General features: G+C 39.6%; 2 protein-coding genes across 4 annotated transcripts; both read right to left on the bottom strand.

Annotated features, from left to right (window-relative positions):
• Window positions 1-1,781: 1,781 nt before the first annotated feature.
• srxn1 (sulfiredoxin 1 homolog (S. cerevisiae)) lies at window positions 1,782-18,997 on the bottom strand. 3 transcript variants are annotated; one of them, XM_069141294.1, is made up of 3 exons: window positions 18,731-18,997; window positions 17,325-17,552; window positions 1,782-3,269 (listed from the first exon to the last, which is right to left on the bottom strand). In XM_069141294.1, exons 1-2 carry the CDS (start codon window positions 18,896-18,898, stop codon window positions 17,343-17,345), a joined length of 378 nt encoding a protein of 125 aa, XP_068997395.1. In that variant the 5' UTR covers window positions 18,899-18,997; the 3' UTR covers window positions 1,782-3,269; window positions 17,325-17,342. The 3 variants fall into 3 exon arrangements, with proteins under 3 accessions (XP_068997395.1, XP_068997394.1, XP_068997393.1); XM_069141293.1 differs by lacking the exon at window positions 1,782-3,269 and adding an exon at window positions 13,329-15,829; XM_069141292.1 differs by lacking the exon at window positions 1,782-3,269 and having other exon boundaries at window positions 16,310-17,552.
• tcf15 (transcription factor 15) lies at window positions 6,997-17,342 on the bottom strand. The gene is made up of 3 exons (XM_069141291.1): window positions 17,325-17,342; window positions 7,897-8,601; window positions 6,997-7,425 (listed from the first exon to the last, which is right to left on the bottom strand). Exons 2-3 carry the CDS (start codon window positions 8,365-8,367, stop codon window positions 7,363-7,365), a joined length of 534 nt encoding a protein of 177 aa, XP_068997392.1. The 5' UTR covers window positions 8,368-8,601; window positions 17,325-17,342; the 3' UTR covers window positions 6,997-7,362.
• Window positions 18,998-23,593: the final 4,596 nt, after the last annotated feature.

The following is a 23,593-nucleotide window of genomic DNA, read 5'->3' as shown; positions in this document are numbered from 1 at the left end:
AAGTCAAAGTACTAATACCACGCTGTTAAAATACTTTACAACAAGTAAAAGTCCTGCATTCAAAACCTTACTCAGGAATAAGTATGGAAGTATCACCGAAATGTACGCAAAGTATCACGGGTAAAAGTACACACTGTGCAGTAAATGCTCCCTGTCAGTGTTTTACTGTTATATATGGAGAGTGATGTTTTCCTTGAGTTGTTTTTTGTTTACTAACCCCAACCAATTACATTTTTCTGTAAATCTCATGGCTCAAAGAGTGCAGTAGGAATCATTTTCATCTACTACAGGAAAACATGTAACTTTCACGCCTAGACAGGCGTGTCTATCTCACATTTTGCTGTAGTGGACGGGCGTGTCTATTTCACACTTTGCTGTGATACCAGCTTGCTGTATGATGCTTTTTTAATAAAATCACTGTTACATTAATGTATATCTTACTAAAATTATTTTAGATTGTTTTTAAAACTGTTTGTTGGTTTGATCTACAAAAATGCATCATATCCCATAAAACCATTATTTATTCGTATCATTTCCGTTCTGTAAGAACCGCAAATCTCTAGAAAATAAACCAGCTAAGAAAAAAATCTTCTGATTTGCGCTTGGGGACAATGTATTTTTGTGTTGATCCCAGAGGGTCTTCATATAGTTTTTTTTAATGCAAAATGTAGAAGATGTTTCTCAACCGCCAAAGGAAAATGAAAAAAAGAAAAGTTTAAGTTCAAAATCACCAAATTTGGAGATACTCGGTTTTCACTGGACAGGAAGGGTATTAATAACTGTCAAATTAAAGGTACCTAAAGCGGTCAGACAAATGGAGTGGATTAAAAAGTACAAGTTTTGCCTCGGAGATGTGGCCTAGAAATAAAAAGTTGCGTAACATGGAAATACTCTGTATTTGTTAAATAATTCAAATTTGTACTTGAGTAAATGTACTTAGTTAAATTCCACCACTTCCTTTTGGAGAGCAGTAACTGCAGCTGTGAGCGGTTCTGTAAAGGGGAAATATGCTTCAAATACAAGAACATGACACTCTACATTTCTGAAATACTTCTCAGTTGCAGATGTGCTGATATTCCAGCGGTGCACTTAGAAAAGAGTCGTAATCAAGCACGAGGGAGTTTTAAAATTCATAAAAAAAACTATGTCACAAGGAAATGGTGGGGTCACAAAGGTCACAAACTGCTCAGGCTTTGGCATCAAAGTCGTGATTCTCTGAAGGTTTAATTGTTGGTGTAAATGTGAGTGAGTGAATGTGCGCTGTGTGTGTGTGTGTGTGTGTGTGTTTGATTCAGCCTCTCTGTTCTGCAGCTAAAGGGTGTTGCACGCCACAGTAAATCCCAAAGGTTGTTAGCACGCCCAGCTGCTGGTGCAGGTCTCCATGTTTCTGTCAGTGAGGTTGTTCAGTGCACACTCTTTCGCCTCTGATTGAGGAAATCCTCTGACTGTTTGCTTTGTTTGCTTAAATGAAACATCCCAATGGTTCCGCCGTCTCTCCCACAGGTCCCGAACGCTGAGACTTTCCCATGAAGCCCGTGCATGTTTACTGGGGTTTGACAGATATATAGCTCTTTGATGGACCATAACAGTACCCGTGTTTCTGTGCTGGCCAAGAGGAAAGATTATATTTTGAGATGAAATACGCAACGTTTTTATTTACTCCCGGAATTTTATTGTTGCTGAAATGGTGATTAAATATCCACAGACTCAAATTAAGACCAATCAAATCCTTCGTAGTTCAGTTCATACAATCTTTATTGTCCCACAAGAAGAAACTCGTTTTGGCAACAAGGAAGCATAAAAACATAAACACAATAAAAATGCAAAAAGACAGTTAAAGACATACAGAGAACAATAAAGGGTTCGTGTGGGCGAAAAAAAGCTCCAACAACAAGAACAGCTATAAGATACATTATATGATGGTATTTTGATTGTTTTTTATGTGGAAAAACTTGAGCCTGTTGCACTTAAATTGAGGAAATCTGTATCTCTGATTAGAGGGGAGGAGGTCAAATTCCTCAAAGAGGGGATATAGTTGACATTTGTTCTGAATGTTTTCTGTGGGAAAAGAGAACTGATGATGAATCTTGTAAAACAACACTATTTTTTGGGATAAATTATTGATAATGCGAAGGAAGGAAGGCCCTGCAGCTTTTCTATTTTAATTCACTTTCACAGCTTCAGTCTCAGCCACAACAGGCAGCTGTTGTTGATGAAAAAGTAAAAAAAAAAAAAAAAAACCTGAGTGAAGCTCGTTGTATGTCTTATTGAGTCTGAATTGCTTGTCGGAGAGTCGGACAGCTTCATAGAGCACCTTCAACTAAACGCTAATGTCAACGTGCTAACATGTTCACGTTCGGTGGCCAGTGAGTCAGCATGCTGACATTTGCTAATTAGCAATGAACACAAAGTGCAGCAGATGATGATGGGAATATTATTAGCGCTTAGTGCTGATATTTTATCATAAAATAAAATCTTAGACAAATTAATACTTTGACCTGAATGAAAAGTCAGGAAATCACCAAAGTTCTCACGATCCTTTCTGAAGGTAACGTGAATGTCAGCGCCACATTTTGATGGCCTCATTTTGGACGGTTTGTCGAGAAATTTCTCTAAAAAGCAGGTCATGGTGGAGACAGAGGAAAACAAACAGAAGATGACCACCTCCTACGGGCTTCATCCTCTGAGTGTGTGTGTGCAAAATTTCATGGCAATGGTTGTGAAGTGAACCAACTGACAATTCCTGCAGCTGCTCGTGTGGTTAGACTGTTTGTGCACAACCTGACAGACGAACAAACTTGCTATCGGAGACTACAAAGTCTTATGAGCTCGAGGATGATAATATGTCAGTGTTGAATTTACAGCCTGTTTCCTGTGTCTAAGTGGGCAAAAAAAAAAAATTCCCATTCTTTTTAATTTCAATTAACTCTCTCTCTCTCTCTCTCACACACACACACACCCACACACACACACATACTTCAAACATCTATAACAATGAACATGCTGCAGGAGATGAGCACTTTTATCTTCACTCAGAATATGATTTTCTTTCTCCGGTTTGATCTGGATAATGTCTTTGTTTTGCACTGCTGAGCGCAGCTGTAACTGGCTGAAATGATTCCTGTCTTTGTGAAGGAATTGAGGCTGCAGAGCTGCATCACACCGCCTGTTCAATTGTTATTTAAGGAAGCAAAAACCCCCCTTTAAGTGTGTGTTGCTGGATTCTCACCTCTGCCTCTGGCAGGCTGCTGGGGGTTGATTGTCCGAGCCTGCAACAGAACAGAGCAGCATTACGACGATCTGTATTGTTCCCTGATTTCTTCTCTGGGATTTCCTTTTTACCAGCTCCCCCCCCCCACCCACCCGTTCTATTCACTCTACAGCCCTCCATCATCCTCCCTCAGTCTGGAGGCCTTGCCAAACTCTCTGGCTCATGAAAACAATTGTTCTTGTATGATTTGAAGAGACACAACTGGCTCCTTGCATGGGTTTGTCTCCCCCACAGAAGCATAGCTAACGGCCGGGCAGACAGACTTCCTCCTCCTCCTCTTCTTGTTGTTGGAAAAAGTGGTCATGTTCAGTAAAATCGGAAGCCTTGAGCTACAAAGTGACTCAGAACCATTAATATCTTTGACATGCAGGTGGAGCGAGGGGCCATCTCCCCAGCCGGCGAGTGTTTGAAACATGCCGAAACAGACTCTGTGAGAGCAAAAGCTATTAAAATATTACCATGTGCAGGTTGGTTTCTAACAACTGCTCTCTGGCAAGACTACAAAATCCAGAAGATAAGCACCCATCTGGGAATCGGGACTGTGCTCCCAGATGATGCTGAAAAAATGCTTTACATCCTTCCTGTTTCTGGATCATCTATTTTAACTTTCCTTTTTTCCTCTTCTGTTGTTGAGGCAAAGACAGGAACACGTTTGAGCTGTCAGACCAGTGATTTGTGTTTCATCTATAACGGTGTTTTTCACGGAGATGTTGCTCAACAGGATTCATTAAAGTGCGCTTCCTAAATGGGATTGCTTCTTCTTCTTCAGTGTGTTTAGATCACATAACTGTCATTCAGCATGAACACATTATGTCAGTCTCCACTACTTTCCTTTATAAATAATTCTGTCTAAAGACAGGGGCAAAAACATTAAGCTGCACAATGTAATGCACTGAGCTTCCCAACGGGAAAACATAAAGAAACACATTTTACTCAACATTTTTTAGGTCTTTATTGTACAATTTAACTTTATTTTTGCATTTTTCTACAAAGTCCTGTAACACACATCGAAACATCCTCATAAAATGTGTTGCTGTTGTTCTGTTTGATTTGTTAACAATTATCGGGTTAAAATTGACCTAAATTGGATCGATATAATATAAAAACAACACTACTGTGTTTAGTAACTGATAGATAAGAAACAAATGAAGAAAAGAGGTTGTTTTGACTCGTGTTGGCAGACTGGGCGAATGTTTCTGTAATAAACTGGTTGAGTAAAAGTAGTTTTCAGTGTCTTTTGGTCATTTGAACTGTTTGCAGCTCCAAAACGTTTTGATATATTCTGATAAATCTATCCATCCTCTCCTGAAAGCAAAACAGACAATACGTATATAACCGATTGTTATGCTCAAGCAATTTTTAAATATACAAGATGATTTAATAGGAAAATATTCTTTGCAGTTTGTCATATGCAAATGTTTTATGTAATGATATGACAAGTTTACACCTGAGTTCAAACTAACCCTATTTTAGTAGGAATATAACACATCAGTAATATAGAAAGATAATACTAAAACAGGGTTAATTAACCAGTTGACACAGTCCGGTACCCAAACTGTGAAGCTGGTCGCTCTTTAAGGCAGAATAGTCATGATAAAAGAAACTATTACTGCCTTGAAATAAAAAAAATAAAAAAAATCAATTAACACATGTTGTGTACCATAATAAATCAACAAATAAAACTCAGATATAACATTTTTTTTAAATTGCCTCTTCATTGCAGGTTTTGCAAGCTGTTTTATTTAACTTGATATAAAGTGACTATCATAACAATTTACTGTCAAATAAACAGTCGGTCAAATTTTAAACCAGTTAAACTGGGTCAAATGTTAAACCATCTCTTTCTCTCTTTTTTGTCTCGGTATAATAACAAGTTACAAGTGAGGTGAAGAAATGACAAGATGTAGTAGAAAAAGAAGTAACAATTGTTTCATTCTTGTTTTTTTCTGTTTCTATATATTTCACAAAATAACAGGGCTCCGACTATTGAGGTCATTTTTCATCTCAGGTCACAGAACTGGCTGAAGGATGAGGAGAAGGATGAGGAGGAGGTGCCGTCTAGCTTCATTTCATCTCCGCTGAAATTCCTCCTTCACAAAATCTCTGTTGGGATTTAGAGATGCGAGCATCCGAGAAAAGAGGAAAAACTCACCAAAGTGAAGCAGTAAACCTTCTCACTGGTCTCCAGGTGGATCCTCTGGACCACCGCCTGTCAGACATCTTAAACAGATCTCCTCTGATCTCAGCTGCTTTCTCTTCTTTTTCCCCTCCATCTCTTCTGATGGTCTCCGCCATCAATTTGTAACCTGTCATTCTGTTTAAAAAAAAAAAAGTCTCCAGATTTTGTTGAAAAGTCACTATTTGATTCGCTCGGTCTGAGAAGCACCACCGGAGAGCTGTACATCTGGGTCCCAGCGCCGGATGATGTCAAGACTGGCGATGACCCAAAGCCCACCGCACAGAGAGTTCCTCAGAGAGGTCGGCCGAGTGTTGTTTTCCCTTCCTCTGCCTACGTGACATCTTCCTGCCGGGGGGAGCCTCGGGGAGCCATTTGAGGAGGCCCCGGTCCCTGAGCATGGAGGACAAATTCGACTTCGCCTGACAGGGCAGGTGGGGGAGGGAGGAGGGAGGGAAGCTCCAACCCCCAGCATGCACCTTTAACTGCCTTAAAATTCACTTCCCATACAGCCCCCTGTGCCACCGGGGAGCCTTCCTCTGCCATTTCGAGGGGCTAAGTTTGCAGTCTTATTCAAAGCGATGCCAGACAGGAACTCGGCTCAGCTGTCTGTGTGTCTCAGCTGCAATCGGCCTGTTAGAGCATTCACTGGAGGGGCTTTTTTCAGACTGGAGGAGAGAGAAGCCCACAGAGACTGGGCTGCAGCCTGATTTCTCAACCGTTAATGCTTTCCAGTGAAAAGTGTCTGAATTGGCTCTGCTGTTGCAAGAAAACGTAAAAACTGCTAGAGAAAATTAATAATGTTTTGCAGCTGACTGCAAGGGAAAAAAAAAGAAAAAAAAGTAATTATCTGTCATGATGACTGGAAGTCTGAATATCACATTCAGAGTGAAATTTTAGCCGCTGACGCTAAACTACTGATAAAAAATGACATGACAAAATACAAGTTAACATCCCGATCTGCACCAACATTATATTTGCCGTCATTTGCCATAATTACATGTCAACAAGGCTTCACTTCAGCGCTCCAAGGTGACCTCTGACCTCTCACCCCATCTCTCCCTGTCCAATGGGCCCACAGCAGTGATTTATCCCTGTGACATACCAACAGCTGTGTTGGGGGCTCTGAACAGAGTGTGAGCTACTATTTGCCGTGACTAATCGATAACAGACTTCAAAAAAACACCGATCGTGAGATTTGGGAAAAATACACCAGGCAATGACACCGGAAACCCCGAACCTTCTGCTGCGACTCCGCAGGCTGCATAAACAACGTCTTGGCAACATTACATGGAAATGTGTGTGTGTGTGTGTGTGTGTGTGTGTGTGTGTGTGTGTGTGCATGTGAGAAATCTTTTTTCAAAGACATAAACCTCTAAACTGGGGATTAGGATCTGTTTGCAAATGGAGAAGATAAATATGGAATTAAAATTTGTTTAAACAGAGAAATTTTAAATCTTTTCATAGATATTTGAATGTTTGCATTAAGAGCAGTCTTTTTTTTCTTTCAATAAATGCCACCTACAGTAAAAAAAAAGGAAAGGTTTCAAAAGATTGTTGGAAAAGATATTAATAGTTTATATTTTACTATCCCTGAAGAATGGAGTCATGAGTAAATAAATTGTGTTCCTTTCTGTCACGGGGCAAAATCTGGTTCTATCAAAACTGGGAATAAAAAGGAAAAAAATGGCTTTTTATTTAGATAAAATATATTTATTAAAAACTTTTGCCCAAAAGAAAAAGACGAAAACTCACAGGTTTCAAACAAATGCACTGCATCTTTGAAAGTATAAATAGTCTCTTCTTTGGTTCCATCATCCAGCATGTGTGTGTGCGCTCTGCAAAACCAGCTCTGACTCTTCCCTGAGAAAGTCTTTGAGGATTTTCAGGTTGCTAATCATTCGCTGGTCTTCAGTCAGCGTCTCATTCGCAGCGGACCCAGCCCTCGCATTTTCAAACAGTCTTTCCCATCCTTTATCTGAAAAGAAAGAAACGTCTCAGTCATTTAAAGATGCAACAACATGTAATTTATCTGCACCAGATGTAGGCCTTATTGTAAATCAGGAAATAACCTGGTTTCTACAAAATCAACAGTTTTTGTTTTTTTCTTTCAACGTATCCATTCGGTGTCAAATGATTTCCCAATGCACAGGGGAGCTGTCTATCACACGTTGTGCCAGCGAAAGTAACGCGAGCGCCAAGACACGTGCAGTGCGGAAAAAGTGCTTTTAAAGCTCACAGAAAGACAGATAAAAAAAAAAATAGAGCAAGACAGAAATTATTTAAAGGTAAAATTGATGCTTCATCAGACATAAACCTGCAGGATTAGGGCCAACAAAATTCGTCTGGGATCAGAGCTGATAAATCGTTATACTTGTTCTTATTTAAACCAACGGTTGTGTTTACGTTTTTTTTTTGTTTGCCTATGGAGATATAAAACAACATTTACCCCTTTTCTCTGGTTGCTCAGACAGAAGGTGCAGATGGTCCGCGGCTGCTTCGCCCCGCTCTCTCCTTGCGCATGGACGAGGCACGGCTGTCCATCAGCGCCGCCGTCTCCAATGAGGAGCACGTTGGCCAGATGGGAAATATAGCTGGATGCCAGTCGAAGAGTTTCAATCTTGGAGAGCTTTCTGTCCACCGGCTCGGTGGGTATGAGAGTCCGAAGGGCTGTGAATGCGGTGTTGACGCTCTGCGTCCTGCCTCTCTCCCTGGCGTTCGCTGCGGTCCTCTGTTTGATGACCACCGGGGAGTCTCCGTCCAGTTGACGTGAAATCCGTCTGCGTTTCTCGGAGGAGCCGCAGTAACTCTGCTCGGAGCTACCGTCGCTCTCGCTGCGGTTCTCATCGTCCTCGGACGTGACAGTGAAATCCGAATAGATCAAGTGCGTCGCCACAGGCCGCAGCATGGCAAAAGTCATCGTTCAAAGTTACAGTCCCTGCTGCTGATCCGCGGCACAGTCACGCAGAAAACAAACTCAGGGAGCGATCCCACATCCTAACATGGCACAGAGTCTGCGACATACAACCACCTGCCAAGAAGGACGTTTTTAAATAAAGCAGTCCGACTTTCCACGAGTCAGTTTGGGTTGGCCTGGTTAAGGATGGACCCGGACTACCTGGTCAGCTGGGCTCTTATAGCTGGATGGGAGGAGCTGCCGGCAGAGAAGATTTACAGTAGCCTCTCCAGTGAAAAGTCTCCAATAACTCATCTGGACCACGCTAAACTGTTATAAACCATTTAAGTTTTACAGTTAGAAGATAAAGAGACTACTGGAAACACACAAACAGAGTGTCACCACCAGGAATATTTAAGAAACATTGACAATGTGTTTTTAGTCTTTTAGTTATCATTATTTACCATAATGTAAAGTGTTTAGGGATTAATTTGCTCACCTGGCAGTTTATTATAAAAGTAATAAATCAAAAGTAGTGAATATGTCTTATAGCATTATTCAGATTTTTGGTATTAAGGTATTAAGTGGAATCTCAAGGTATTAAGTGGAATCTCAATTTTTTTTTTAGGTGGACAAATATTTTTTTAACTATAAAATGGGTCATTTAGTCTTTAAAAAAAAAAAGCATCTTTTTTAATGAACTGATTGTGATTTGAATGTAAAAAACAACTACAGCAGCCAAATAAAGGTAATGGACTAAAAAAAACAACCATGTCTAATTATATCTGTCATTAAAATGTAGTTAAGTAGAAGTTGAAAGTTGTATAATTTGGAAATTGGAGTATTTTAAGGGCATTTAGGGACTAATGTTTGCTTTCCAGTTATTTTACAGTTAACTGTCTTGTCTTAGTCTGACATGTTTACTGTTCTGCCACCCGCTGAGCTCTGTTTTTGTTGGCTGGTTGGTTCAGGCAAAAAACAGATTTACTTAATTTCACCACAAACCTTCATCTTTACAAATCTCTCAAAATAAATGTGCCGCAAATGTGTGTACATTTATTTGCCTTTCCAACTCTCAAATGTCAAATTTAAGAACTTCTTTCAGGCTATTTAAATATATTTTTTTGAAATTTGTATTATTTCACAGCACCAAACAGGCTGAGACAGTTAAGAGTAAACAATGCTACTGTTATGTCCCACATTAAAAGCTGCTTTGGGCTCCCACTGAGGATCACAGGTCAGGCAGCAGGAGAGAGTTAAGTGTGAGTAAATAAACATTGAACAGATGATCCTGGAATGACGAGGATTTATTTGCCTGCTGCCCTGAGTTCAAGAAAACAAAGCGGTGGCAAATGGATGATTTAGTCCCTCCAAGCCACATCAGCAGACACAAGCCGGCAGCACATTGAGCCACTTCAATGTGCCTCAGCTGCAACAACAGTCGGACATCAGACACCTAAACTGTCTGCAGCAGGAGCTCCGAGGTCTGCCGAAGGACGCGAAGCAAACACGGGACTCTGCCGAGCCAGAGGCTGCGTGAATACTTCAGTCTGCAGGAATCAGGTGGTCTCGGCAGAGATTTAACTTCACCTAAATTAATTAAAAGTATTATGAGCAATGAAAGATACACAAACTGATTTTAATTAGTTACATCTGATGATGCAGTAATAACACATTAAAGGTCAACAAATCCTCTCAAACTATAAACCAACAAATTATGTTTGGGAGTCTTACACACTCTGTTGCTGTCTGGTTAATTAAATTCATCGTTAAGTCTTTTTCTACGTGTCCTTGTGGGGTGTGAGAAGCAGCGTGTACTCTAAGCAGTACACAAGTTTGTGTTGTGTGACTGTGCTTGAGTATTTTGAATGAGCACCGAAGACAGAAGTTAAAGCTTTCGCAGAAGGACCCGCTAATTTTAAGAAACTGTGAAATGCTCGTCCGGAAGAAGTAGATCCGTTTTCCGTAGTGATGAGGTGAGAGTTTGTTGGATTTTCCACCTGCTGAGATTCGTGTTGCGATTCATTCACATATCCGAGAACAGCAGCTCTGTCTAAGCCACAGAGGAAATTTTTATGTGTCTACACTGCTGCGTGCTTTGCTAATCTGTTGATGGCGAGTCCATCACTTTACAAGATGGACTGCCACAAAATTTGGTCAACACATTCATGGTTCTCAGAGGATGAATCCTATGAAATTTGGCGATCCTCAGACTTTTCAACTAAAGGGCTTGTACTGAAATGTGAAATTGTAGTGAAACAAATTGATTGATTGTAGTAAAGTTTGGTACAGATATTCCTGCTGGCCACAAGATGAGTCTTTGAAATATCTGACAATTGTTACTATTCTCTAGCACCGCCTGCAGGTCAAACTTTTAATTCCTCAAATTTTCACATCTCTTGAGATATATAGCCCTTCATGGCACCCAGAGGATGAATTCTAAATACTCTGGTGATAATCTGACTTTTGATTGAGTTAGATATCTTGAAAACTTTTGGATGGACCGCCACCAAATTTGTTACATACATTCATGGTTCTCAGAGGATGAATCCTAAAAAATGTTGTGATCCCCTGACTTTTCAACTAGTGCTTGTAGAATAATGTCTTGACAACTATTGGATTGATTGCCATAAAGTTTGGTACAGATATCTCTGCTGGCCAGAAGATCTACCTTTAAAACAAACAACAACCCTGACTTTTCTCTGGCGCCACCGGCAGGTCAAACTTACTCCAATACTCTAAATCGTCACGTTATAAAACACAGCGTTTCTTGGCACCCAGAATTTGAATCCTAGTGAGTCTGGTGATAATCTGACATGCGAGTTAAATATATTGACAACTTTTAGATAGACTGGCACAAATCTTGGTCTATACAATCACTGGTTCTTGGAGGATGAAGCCCACAAAATTTTGTGATCCCCACATAATAGTTTCAACTACTATTGGGTTGATATCCCTGCTAGCCAGAGGATGAACCCTTAAAACAATAGACAATTGTGATGTTTCTCTAGCGCCCCATGACCCACTTTGGGGTTATGACTCACCAGTTGAGAGTCTCCGGGTTAAAGTTAAACCTGTGATCAAGTGACTTTTTGTCAAGCAGCATCAGGTCAAATTTTTAATTTCCCAAATCGATAAACAAAATCGAATGAGTTTCCCATCAGCCTCAACTGAACTTCACACCAAGGGCTGTTTAGCAAATCTTTGCATGCTAACATGCTAAACTATAATGATGCACTTGTGCAACAGCAGCATGTACAAATGTGCCCAAGTACAATTTCACAGATTTGTCAGTGTTTGCAGATGCTTTGATTTATTAAGACATCACCACACTGAACTCCTATTGAGTACAGAGAAACCGTTGAGAGGTCCAGAAGCCTCTTATGAAGTTGAATATTTTTATGTTTTCTAGTAATTAATTTCACTATCGGAAAAAAAGACAAAAACCCTTTGTTAAGTGTGGCAGAGCTGATAGTTATGTTTTACTCAGGAGCTGCTGAGGTGGAGCAGCCGCTGCTTTATTGGGTTTTATAGTCACCAAATGGCAAAGATGCATCAAGCAGAGAGAAGTGATGACTGCATCATATTTACCTGGTGTCATCTGCTGCTGCGGCAAGAAATCTAATTTATGCCACTTTGAAGGGCAAATCTGATGATATTCAGCATTTGTATTACTGACACCAAATCCCCTGGCGAGATTTAAATCAAAGACTACATTCAACTAACAAGTATTACGTGTGTATACGCAGATATCGTTAATTCCTCTGAGACATGTCTCCATTGTTGTCCAAAAGCTATTAAAAACACATCAGTGTGTCCAACATTGTTGCACCCTGTGACATGTTCCTTTATTGCAATCAACGGGCTATTTTGAGCAGATCCCACACACACTGTCCTGCTGTGCTAAATACTCAGTTTAACACTAAATATGCACCCGAACATTGGGCCCAACAAATACAGTATGCAGTCCTGTTTAGAAATGTTGGCTGGAAAACTACAACGTTCAGGTGTTTTAAGGATATTTTGAAATGAAATCATGTAATTGTGACCGACCCGTTTTTTAAAAATGCACATCTTCCTTTGGAGTGAATTGGCTTGGGACTGAGAATCACATGCAGGCAGGAGAAAATGGAAAGTATTGACAGATGGGACTCACTCATTGATGGTCTTATTACAGGATTTGAGAGGCCCGTTACAATTTTTTTTTGGTGTGTTTCCATCCGTAGTGAAGGTTATGGTCAAGCGTTGCAAAGAAAAATGGTTGAGGTAAAGTTTAATTTTACAGGCTTGAACACAACATATTTGACCTCATCCAGAAACACATGGGCGGGTCTTTCAAATGGCATTATGGTTTAGTCACTGTCTGATTTTATGAGATATTTGTGTCAAGGACGAACAGAACATGTAGGCGGGGCCCAATGAATGAGAAAGTATTCAGATTCTTTATTTAAAGCCATCGTGGTTGTCTCACAATGCTGATTATTCCTACAACCACCAGATAATCCTCTCTGTATTTGACACTACACTGAGTGTTTTTTCATGTGGTGTCTGGTGAGACATTCCCATCCTGGCCTTATGAATGCAAACAGCGCAGAGCAAGCGCACAAGACCCATCGCTCTGTTAGAAAACAAAAAAAGTCCTGTTTCACCCCACATTTTCCCTCTGGCTGCTGCGCCTCTGTTAAATTTAATGATGTCACAGATTTAACGATGTCACAGCAGACACGTTGGACTCCAACCGACGTCAAGGCAGTGACAGTGAGAGGGCAAAGCCTGTGTGAAGAGCCTGAAAATCAACCAGATAGAAGGCACTCTAATGAGTCAGGCTGTCTTTTATTACTATCTGCTTGCAGGGCCAATCAGTGCAAATGTCCCTGCAAGTGTCGGCTTCAACAGAGCCACGTTACACCTCTGAAGCTGAGAAATAGAACCCATTGCTGTTATACTACATGTATACGTTCACAAAGCTTACACAGAGAGGAAGGTTTACACACAATGTGTCTCTGTGGTGAGGTCATAGGGTGTATACAGCATTGCAAATCTGGCACAAATTACACGCTTGCAGCCACCAGTAGTCTGAAGGAATTCCGGATAGGAAGCTGTGAGAAGTCCTCGTCCACCCAAACACCTAAGACCTCAAACTCTTTCAAGAGGATTTGGCTGTAAAGCCTCCCCAAGTGGAACAAATGGGTGAGCTGGCTAACCAGAGATCGTTTTTCAGCTTCGTTTTAGACGTGGAAGAACTCCACAGGAGACCTCCAGAATCAACTTTGTAAGGGTCTTGGCAGTTTAATTAGGCCACTGGGGCATTTTTATAGACAGAGATTGATCACTTTATAGTGATAGAAGAGAATCACATTAAAAACATATTAATGCAGGCTGGTAAATTATAGTTTTCAGTTGAGATTCTAAACAACTGGAACATTTATCCCTTTTAACATGTTCTAGATTTTAGCGCTTAAGCCTTATTATTTTGTAAACTACTGTACGGTGCAGACGAGTGTTCCTGACTGTATCAACCAAAGTAAAGGTGAAAGATATCTTCACTTTGTTTTTAGGTGAATCCAGGATGACTCATGGTTGGCTGCTGCAGACATGAATGAAAATCAGAAAAGGACCAAAGGCCATTCATTCCTTGGTCAACCTCACCCCGACAGCCATATATGAAATATAACTCATTTTTTGACACAAATAATTACTGAGTTGCAGATAAATGATGTCTTCTAATATCCTTAATCAGTCCTTTGAAATGATTTTAACAGTCCTTTTACTTTGAAGGTCTGCCATGTCCCTTGTTCGAGTCCTTACAATTATAAAAATCGACATATAAAATCTTGTTCACAAACTGAGGTGCTGTTCAGAGCCCCAAATCCTCAAGGGGACCCTCAAAATAGCCTAAAAAAAAAGTAAGAATGTTTTGGCAGTACTGTCAGAACAATTTTGACTCTTTGCATATCAAAAAAAAAGACCAATTTTAATATCAATAAGCTTCGTTTTATATTCTTCAATCATTAGTCACTGTCATTTGTTACAAAAATAGTCTCCTTTAGATTCATGTGTTAAATTTTGGGTTTTTTACTCTGATGTGGTTTGAGAGAAACTATACAGGAAAAAAAGAGGAAATCAAATCCTAATTAGGTGAAAAAAAAAGGCATTAAAAAAATATCATGAAAGGTTTGTAAACATAAAGGAAATGTCACAAGTTAATTTCTTTAACAGCAAAAACAGCATGTTAACAGTGACATGGCTCCAAGTAATGTCTGCCATAATGCTTTTTTGATCATTTTTGTGCTATATATTGATCCATACGATCCTTTTCAGGCACAAACGATGTAAATAAATCTCACACTGTATACTGTACATACTTCTCTCTGAACAATGTCAGGCTTCTACAGGTGATTAAGCCAGGAAACAGGAAATTGCTTGAAACCCAAGTCCAGCAAACATGAGTCTTCAAACAAACAGCCGCTCATCAAACACACGTGTGAACAAGTGAAGTCATCGACCACCTCCCACAAAAAAATAAATAAGTAAATAAAGATCTTTTTTTTTTTTTTTTTAAATAGCCTCAAACAGTTCCTCTTCTTAGCCCCCAAAATCCCCTTGATCTCTTTAAATCCTCAAAGATAAAGTGTGCAGAACCACCCATGGAAAACGCTCCCCGGAGCAACAGGTGCAATGAATTTTTTCATACGAGTATTGCGTGTCAGAACCCCTTTGAGGATATGGTTACTTCCAGACAGTGAGCGAGCTACAGGAAATCTTCTCACACGCGACGATTCAGGGGAGAATTTTAGGGTCCTTTAGGGCCGGTCGGTAAAAGCTGCCCCTGCAGGTCTCCCTTCATTTCCTCGATGGCCACAAAGGGAGATTGTCAAGCCGCTCTGAGCTCGCATTGTCAAAGCCCTGATGTCGGAAAGGCCTCGTTTCAACGTATAGTTCACCTATATTATTCTGCAACACGACAGTTCCTTCCTCCAAGACAGAGGAAGGGAGCAGCTGTCCGACTTGATTTAGTGGGGACTGTCTCAAGGTCAGCAACGACAAACATGACATTATGCAAGACATTTACAGAATATTATTCATGTTATTTATTGTGAGTTAGTGCTTTAGTACTTTAATACTCTAAAACGCATCTGGGACTACAGTCTAAAGAATAAGCCATTAATCAGGTTATTTTTTACATGAAATTATAAAAGGATTTTATCTGACGTGACCGTGGTTTAAGAGAGTTTTAATAGGAACGGATGAGTGGGAACGACGTGCTTCTAAGTCTCCTCTTTCAATGTTAAAACAGAAACTGCAAGGTTACCGGAGGGCTCCTTCTGCCAGAGAGAAAGACTGGTGACAGGCGGAATGAGCAGACTCAGCAAGACTCGACAAACATCTTGCATTTTGTCAGCCTGATGTTCTGAAAATACCCGACTCCTTCGACAAACCATCTGGTCCATAGGCTCCTTTCTATTGCCTCGTCGTGTTGTGCTGTCTGTAACAACATAATCTCAGTTGACTGTGCATGAAAGAAGTGGGTGAATATCACTAAAGAACTGTACTGACATTTTTATCAGGTTCCGATCAAAATGAAATATTATTTTTACAGGAATGTTTATCTTTTAGTCATTGAAAAGATGTGTCCCATGCAGCATATTTAATTTCCTCATCGTACTCTGCTGCTGCGACATAAAGCAGGTCTGTGTCATTTGATTGCTAAAATTAAAACTAGTGTTTTAAAAAAAAAAAAAAAAAAAGACAAGACCACAGGGACCTTGTGATTGAATTTCAGACTGAAATAGCTTCAACAAAAGACACTGAGTATTTAAATCTTCCTCAGCGCTCAGTGGGAGGAACTCAAAAGGTGCACTTGAATGAAAGCCACTGGTGGATACAACGGGCCTTTTTTAAGTGTCACAGCATGTAAATAAAATTTGTGCGGGCTGAATTCTATTTATCTGCTTCAGCTTCAGGCTCCTGGTTTTGTGCATGCTGGTTCACTGTTAGAGCTGTCATGATCATGAAATGTTAGATGATGATTGTCATTGAAATAAGTGCAATTAACAGTTGCATTGTCTTTTTCCTGTTCATTTTACTTTCACTGCTGCAAATCCTTCAAATCACCTCCTGTGACTGAAACCAAAATGTGGCCGCAGGAGTGTTGTGATATTTGGCTTTGCCACAAAATCAATGATTTTAATGCCAGGAGATGCTCATTGAAATTTGGTAGGCCGAACATTAGAAGTTAAGTGCCTCGAGATAAACAGTTGGTGGCGCTAATTCTCCACTCACGTGCCGTTATTATACCACAGCAGAAAAAACGGGGAGAAAACAGTGACAGTCGAACCTCAAACAGTCAAAAATGATGTGGAAACAGTAATGGAAATATGACATTTCTGTTTTATTCAGCTGTTTATACACAAATGAATGAAATGATTCTGATGATTACGCAAAATGTTGCAAATTGCAGTCACCTCAAATAATCGTGATCAGGTGATTGTGTAATAAGTGTAACAGGTCTACTCGCTGTCAGACTGTCAGGGCTTACTGAGACGTGTGAATAGTAGAGACATTGGTAATGTTATTAGTGCTTTTCCTACTTTGGCAAGTCAAAATGTCTGCTGTGAAAAGGCCTCATCTCCTGAAGCCATCTTTGTTGTAGTGTCACTCAGTCATATGCAATTCCCCCTTAATTGTCATATTTTCAGGTGTACAAGAGTATAACTGCAGGAAAACAAATATTTATATACTTCTTATGTGCAATTAAAACTGGAATTTGAAGGTTAAAGCTACTGATCGATAGTCACTCTGCAGAAAAGTATCACTAACAACAACATAATCATACATTAAAGCAGTTTAAAAATGACAAATGTCATGTGTTTAACTAAAGCGTTATATTTCCCCCTGCTGGTAGATCCTTTGCTCTGCAGTCACAACTGTACGAGTGATCCACCCGAAACCGAGTCTCTCAAAACTAAAACAGAACAAACCTCCAAGCTGCTGCAGCATCAGCGCAGATCAGGCGTGGAAGCTCCCAAGTAAGTGCTGAGGTCGGAGATGTTTGATCTGATGATCTTGGCTGGAATAGTTGGCATGTTCAACCTCTGATACGCAGCAAACCTGTGACAGCCTCCGAATGAGTAGTAGTAATTTCCCCCCTCTCTGCCTTTGATCCAGAGCACATCAATAGGAGGAACGACGCTGATGTCTGCGGTCTCCTGGAAAGAAAAGACAAATTGTCAGTCAATGTATACAACAGCTGTGGAGCAGAAATTATGAGAGTATTGCAAAAAAAAAAAAAAAAAAGGTGAAAAGGAAGCAGAACACATGCTCACAACCACTATATTGTCTCTTTATGGCTCGAGTCTGTCATATTACAAAAATAAATGATACACTTCACGGTTATGATGAGGGTGAAATTACAGTATGAGTAAAAAACATGCTTTTGTAGAAATATTGAGAGAACATTGTAGGCAGTGGTCGAGTACATGTAAAGTACACTCGTTTTGCAGAATGGCCCATTTCAGGGACCACACGTTATTATTGAATTACTAACTTTCTGTTGTAGATGGCACAGGTGGAGCATATTCTAATAAAACCAAATAGTATAGTCACTGCACAAAAATGCATCCAGGGCCACAGCACGTCCCTGAATTAGTCAGATTTGTTTTTATAAAGTAATCTGATTACTAAATCATAACAAATACTTAATTTTATTCACAGTAGCACCAGGCAATTTCTTTAAATAAAAGGTGCGCATTTTTTTTTGGGTAAAATCAAAGGCTGATTTGGCCACTTCTTACTGCCTGTCCCGTGACATGATCTACAGTTTACTGCAATGATCAAAGCTTATATTTACTTCTTGACATAACGGACATGGACCATGCACAACTGGTTTACAATACAAGACGTCACAAGCACATGGTGCCTTCTCACCTACATCTCAAGATGTGATCCCAAATAAACACTTCTTTTTGTAGGACAAGCAGAAACCAAAAAAAAAAAAAAAGGTTTAAAAGGCTCTGGTCTAATCTTAATCACCGTGTTGTATTTTGAAAAGCTCATTATGTTAACCCGTTACATCAAAACCTTCATTTTAAAATGAAAATAAATCAAATATGCGGAGTGGAAGTGTAAAATAGCATCAAATGGAAACGCCCCGACTAAAGAGCAGTACTTACACGTACTTAAAGTTTCCACCACTGACTTCAGTTTCTGCTTAAGTACTTTTTACACAGTAACTCCTTTTATTTGATTAGTTTTGGGGGCATCACAAAAACAACGTGCGTGTGTAATGTTTGATCATTCAGAGCAGCGATGTAGATCTGTTTTTTTTGCTGATATTCACAAGGGTTGCCCTCAGACACATGAACAGATAAAACAACCGTCATGTTACCTTTATTGTACCCATCAGACTGTGGACTTTCAGCTCGTCCAACACCGGTGGAAACGGCCTGATTATCACCTGCAGCGGGACGTTGTGAACCTCCTCGACGGCGTCCGAGTGAATCGACCTGTTGTCACTTCTGTTTTTATTCTCCGCCGCACCACACTTGTTGGCCATGTTTCTACCGGATGAAAACCCCCAGCTTCAGCTGAGTTTTAGTGCTGTGACACAACCGAAACATCGACCTACCGGCTGTGGTGCTCCGAGTGAGGTTGTTTTTTTTGTTTTTGTTTTTTTTAACTTCCTGGAACTTCTCTGCGGGGGGGGGAGCGGTGTTACTAACGGAAGGTTTTGATTGGTCGTCATCTCTGTCAGTCACACATGCGCAGTAGCCACCTTCTCAGTTCAGTTGGAACTATTTAAAATGTCTCATGTAAAGTAAATACGCGGGATGTATTTGTTTTATTAACATGTGCATGTATGTGAAAAGCAAATAAAAAAAATAAATAATTTTTAAAAAAAAGTAGCCTTTGTTGTCATATTAAGAGATATTAAAAACGACCTGTCTACAACACAGTGTTTAATTAGCTCGTTGGCCGTTCATCTGAGTTCACATACATCCATGTCCTCAATGGTTAAATTAATATAGGAAACTTTTGTAGTAAAAAGTTACACTGCAGTTAGGGAGCAACAATATCGTTCATTTGGAGTCGCGTTTCTGGCCACCGGGTGAATGTAAGTACAATATTTACTCTATTTAAGCTTTATTTTTGGTCTCTTCCGTCTCCTAATTGCGTCCTCCAGTGCTTTTCGCAGCAAATATTAATAAGCTGGTTGCTTAACTGCTGTTTGGTGCTTGGCAGAGGTTTTGTTGCGACGTTGTTGTTGTTGTTTTTGATAAATACAGCTGTCTGCTGCAGAGTCAATTCAAACATTAAAATTTGGTGGCCAGAAAAATAAATCTACGTGGTAAAACATGTAAATAATGGTCTGTAAAGCTAATGACCTTCGAAAAGGTGGCGATAATACAATCTATATATAATACACATTATTTCTCATTGTTAACAGAATTTGATATATTGCTGTTGTAGAAATAGGACGGAGATTTAGAATATTTATTCTGTCATTTGTTTTTGTTTTTGTGTTCCTGTATCTTCAGTATCGTCTGTAAGCAGTGGTGTCAAAGCATTTATCACATTTAGTCAAGTGCAGTACAAGTAGACCCTTATCTATAGTTGACATTGGCCTACTTCCTCTTTTTTTTGTGGCTACAACCTCTGTTAATGTATTCAAAGTTTTGATGCTTGAATAACATGGGCACCTGAGTTACCTGTTCTGGTGACGCAACGCAACAGGAGTAGTATTGGAACTTTTTGATCCACCTTTGTGTGTTTTATGTTTGAGCTCCGTAAAACTCCACAACAGAAATCCAGATAGGCCCATTTTGGGTTCGGGAGGTCAAGTGTAAAAGTACTGTTGGTAAATCATATGAAAATCTTGTGCTTGAATATTTAACCAGCCACGGTTTTGTTGAGACCCCAAATAGAAGAAATTTGGTATTGTTGGTAGCAGGCCTCTGAAAAGGGTCAGACATCATGTGATACACAAATTCATAGTTTATGAAGTTGTTAAAACATTGTTAAGTGTGTTTTTTTTTTTTCAAGTGATTTGCTTGTTGGCATGTAAATGGCCTGTTGAGTATTTCATGGCATGTGCAATGTTGTAGAAAACACATTTCATGGCCAAACTGTTTCTCATTAAAAATTCACTCCAGCAATTAGTCACGCAGTCAAAAAGCACCACTACAAGCCCAGAATCCTTTGGTGACAGTAGTTTTTAATGAGGTCAGTGTCTTGTATTGTTGACTATTGCATGATATAGCCTTCCTCCTTTTAAAGTGCACTACTTTGTGATATTCTATTTTTTGCAGGGATTTCAAAGAGCCAATCAGGTTGGTGTGGTTACAAAAAGGACGTCTGGGCTCGCAGCTTTGCACAGGTAAGTGGAAAGCTTCAAAGATCTGCGGCAGTGGAGCGGAAACAGAACTATTGTTGTTTTCTCCAACCCACGTCTACAGCAACTTCTAATGAGACAATTAAAAATGATTTCTTGGACAGGAGAGGCAGGCCATTATATTGAATTATTACAAATTCTTTGAACTACAATGGCAGCGCTTTTTATGTTGATTAATTGGTCACACGGGGATCAGTTACAACATGAAGGAGCTCTATATATAGTATGTGATGATTAAGACTAGTATCAGTATATTATATACCCTTGTAGAATAAAGCTGAGCAAAATACTTCTTGTAATTTAGGCGCTGGAGCAAATGTAATAAGCTTTTTTTTTTTTTTTTTTTTTTTTTGCCTCATTTTCAAGTGTTTGCCATAACAGCAACAATCTGTTTATAATTTCCCACAAAAACAGCTCAGCTTTAAAAGCCAACTTACATTTTCTAGTTTGTTTCTAAAGAGCAATTTAGCTGACATCAGTATACTGAACAACACCCGTTAGGCTGTAATATGCTGACACAGATCACACAGCTGGCTGCATGAGTTAGTGTTTCTGTATGAATAAATACAGTATAGTAAATACGTATAGTGACATATTCCCCCAGGGCATTCAATGTTTTATAGTATAGTCAAGTTGCTGCTTTGCTGTCAATCAAAAGCCACTTCATCACACACCAAAAGGAACCAGCATCACATGAAGAGAGAAGACGCTGTCAGTCAAATCATATAGACATGTAAATCATCTCCAGAGCTGAGGTGTGCTCGAAGTCCCACTACACTCTGTGTGACCCTCTGCTGTCACAGCAGGACTGTATTCTCGTTGCTAACATATCTCAATTACTTAGATTGAGTTAGTCACACAGGTACAGCAGGCAGGTCATGGAAGAACAGTTCCCACATAATGATTTGCTGTTAATATTAGATTTCAGTCCCCGTGGGATTGTCACACTTAGAGTAGCTGGAGAAAATTACCTGCCAGCTTTCCGACAGGGAAGTGAGCTATATTTATTTATGCCTTCTCTTTTTTTTACACATTGACATGCTTTTATAGTGATAATTATTCTGATGGCAATTTTCAGTCTTCAAACTATAGCGTTGTGATGGATGAATGTGCGTGAAATCATAACATTGTTTAGCGACGGGGGATTTTACTGTGTTTACGGCTGAATGTGTGACTGATTTGTTCTGTGATGTTGATTATTCACCGGTGGCTCTTGATGCCTAAATCTATGAAATTATTTTCTGTGCTATCTCCTTCTACTGCAGCTGCCCAGAATGAGTTTACTGTTTAATGATCTTCGCTGCCTTGAAATACATTTACTCTCCAAATCTCATCCAGAGAGAGAGAGAGCAAGTGTTGCTTTGCAGTGGGGTTATTTAGATGTGAATTAAGCTGCAGTCTTGCTTTCCATTTACACTTAGTTCAGTTCATTAAACTTACACCAAATTACATTTTTTAACTGTTCAAGCTGAAATATCAACATATAGTTGAAAGCCACAGAAGGATTGTTGAAATTATGTAGAACAAATCATCAGGGCGTCAATTGACAGTTATTTTCATTAGTAATTAATCAGCAGATTCTTTCTGCTGTGAAATGTAAGAAAACGTTGAAAATAGCTCTCGTAAAAAGCTCTACATAAAAGGAATCTATAAACTCCTAACATTCGAGAAGCAGGGACTGATATATATAAATATAAATATGTATATTTTTTGCTTAAAAATGACTTAATTAATTATTATTCAATCGTCAAAATAGTTGCGGATTAATCTTCTGTCGATCATTTAATCGATTAATCATGGCAACTCTTTAAATTTAAAACCTCACAGCTGTAATTCCTTTGGTCTCCTTGTTTCTGCGTGCATTGTATATGAAGGGAAGGAAGAGCTATTTAAGGAGTGCCCTCCTTGACTTTTGCCTGAGCGCTGATGACAAGTTGGATATCTTAGATGCATAAAAATGCGATTTTGACATGACTTCAAAAAGAGAAGCATACGGATGAGGTGGACCCTCTGCCAACAGAGAGACGAGGAAACAGATGGGTTTTACACAAACAGCACAAACATCAAGAACACTGAGTTAAAGAGCTTGGCAGTCTCACTTGATGAAACAGTGAGGAATGGAGGCGCTTTTAATGAGCATCTCTCCTGTGATGCAGAATGTGAAAAGACAAACTGTTAGCTCTTAAAGGGGCAGTTACAGTTGGTTGGTGCTGGCTGGTTGAACCGTCTTGATGGGAGACTTTGGTCAGTCTGCGTGCAGGCTGCTGATACGGAGTCTGGATTTTCATTTTAGAGAGAATAGCGCAGAATTTTCTCCTCCAGCTGCATTATCCAGTTGAACTGACTGCACGGTCATCATCACACAAAGCCTGCCTTTTGTTGTTGAATTGTTTATGCTGACAGCTGGTGATCAGCCAACAGATGGCGCCAGTTGTATGAGAAGGGTCAGAGCGAGGGCCGGCACCAGTTGAAGGAGAGTTGAATAAAGTAATGATAGTTTATCTAATTACAAAAATTACTTGTTTGCCGTGTCACCTGTGAGCAATTTAGATACACCAGCTGCAACTAAAATACTTTGTTCAGAGTGACTTTGAGATGGATAGCAGCATCCATTAGGACTTTACATTTTAGGACTGCTACAAAAGATCATTTTTAATAATCTACATCTGTTTTTTTTTTATTTTTTTTTATTGATGAGGCTTTGAATCTTTTATGAAACGTCAAAGCCCCATTTGAGAAGCTTGAACCCGGGAATATTTGGAATTAAACACCCGATATGATTAATCAATAATTGATTGTTGTAGCTTTGCTTTTTGTCTTTAATCTTACAAATGATAGGAATAATAAGAATGCATTACT

Source organism: Embiotoca jacksoni, unplaced genomic scaffold, assembly GCF_022577435.1.
Source record: "Embiotoca jacksoni isolate LCO1_2020_lvr unplaced genomic scaffold, fEmbJac1.0.p SCAF_9, whole genome shotgun sequence".
Taxonomy (NCBI): Eukaryota; Metazoa; Chordata; class Actinopteri; family Embiotocidae; genus Embiotoca; species Embiotoca jacksoni.
Note: the sequence above shows the minus strand (reverse complement) of the source record. Positions and strands in the feature narration are given on the sequence as shown.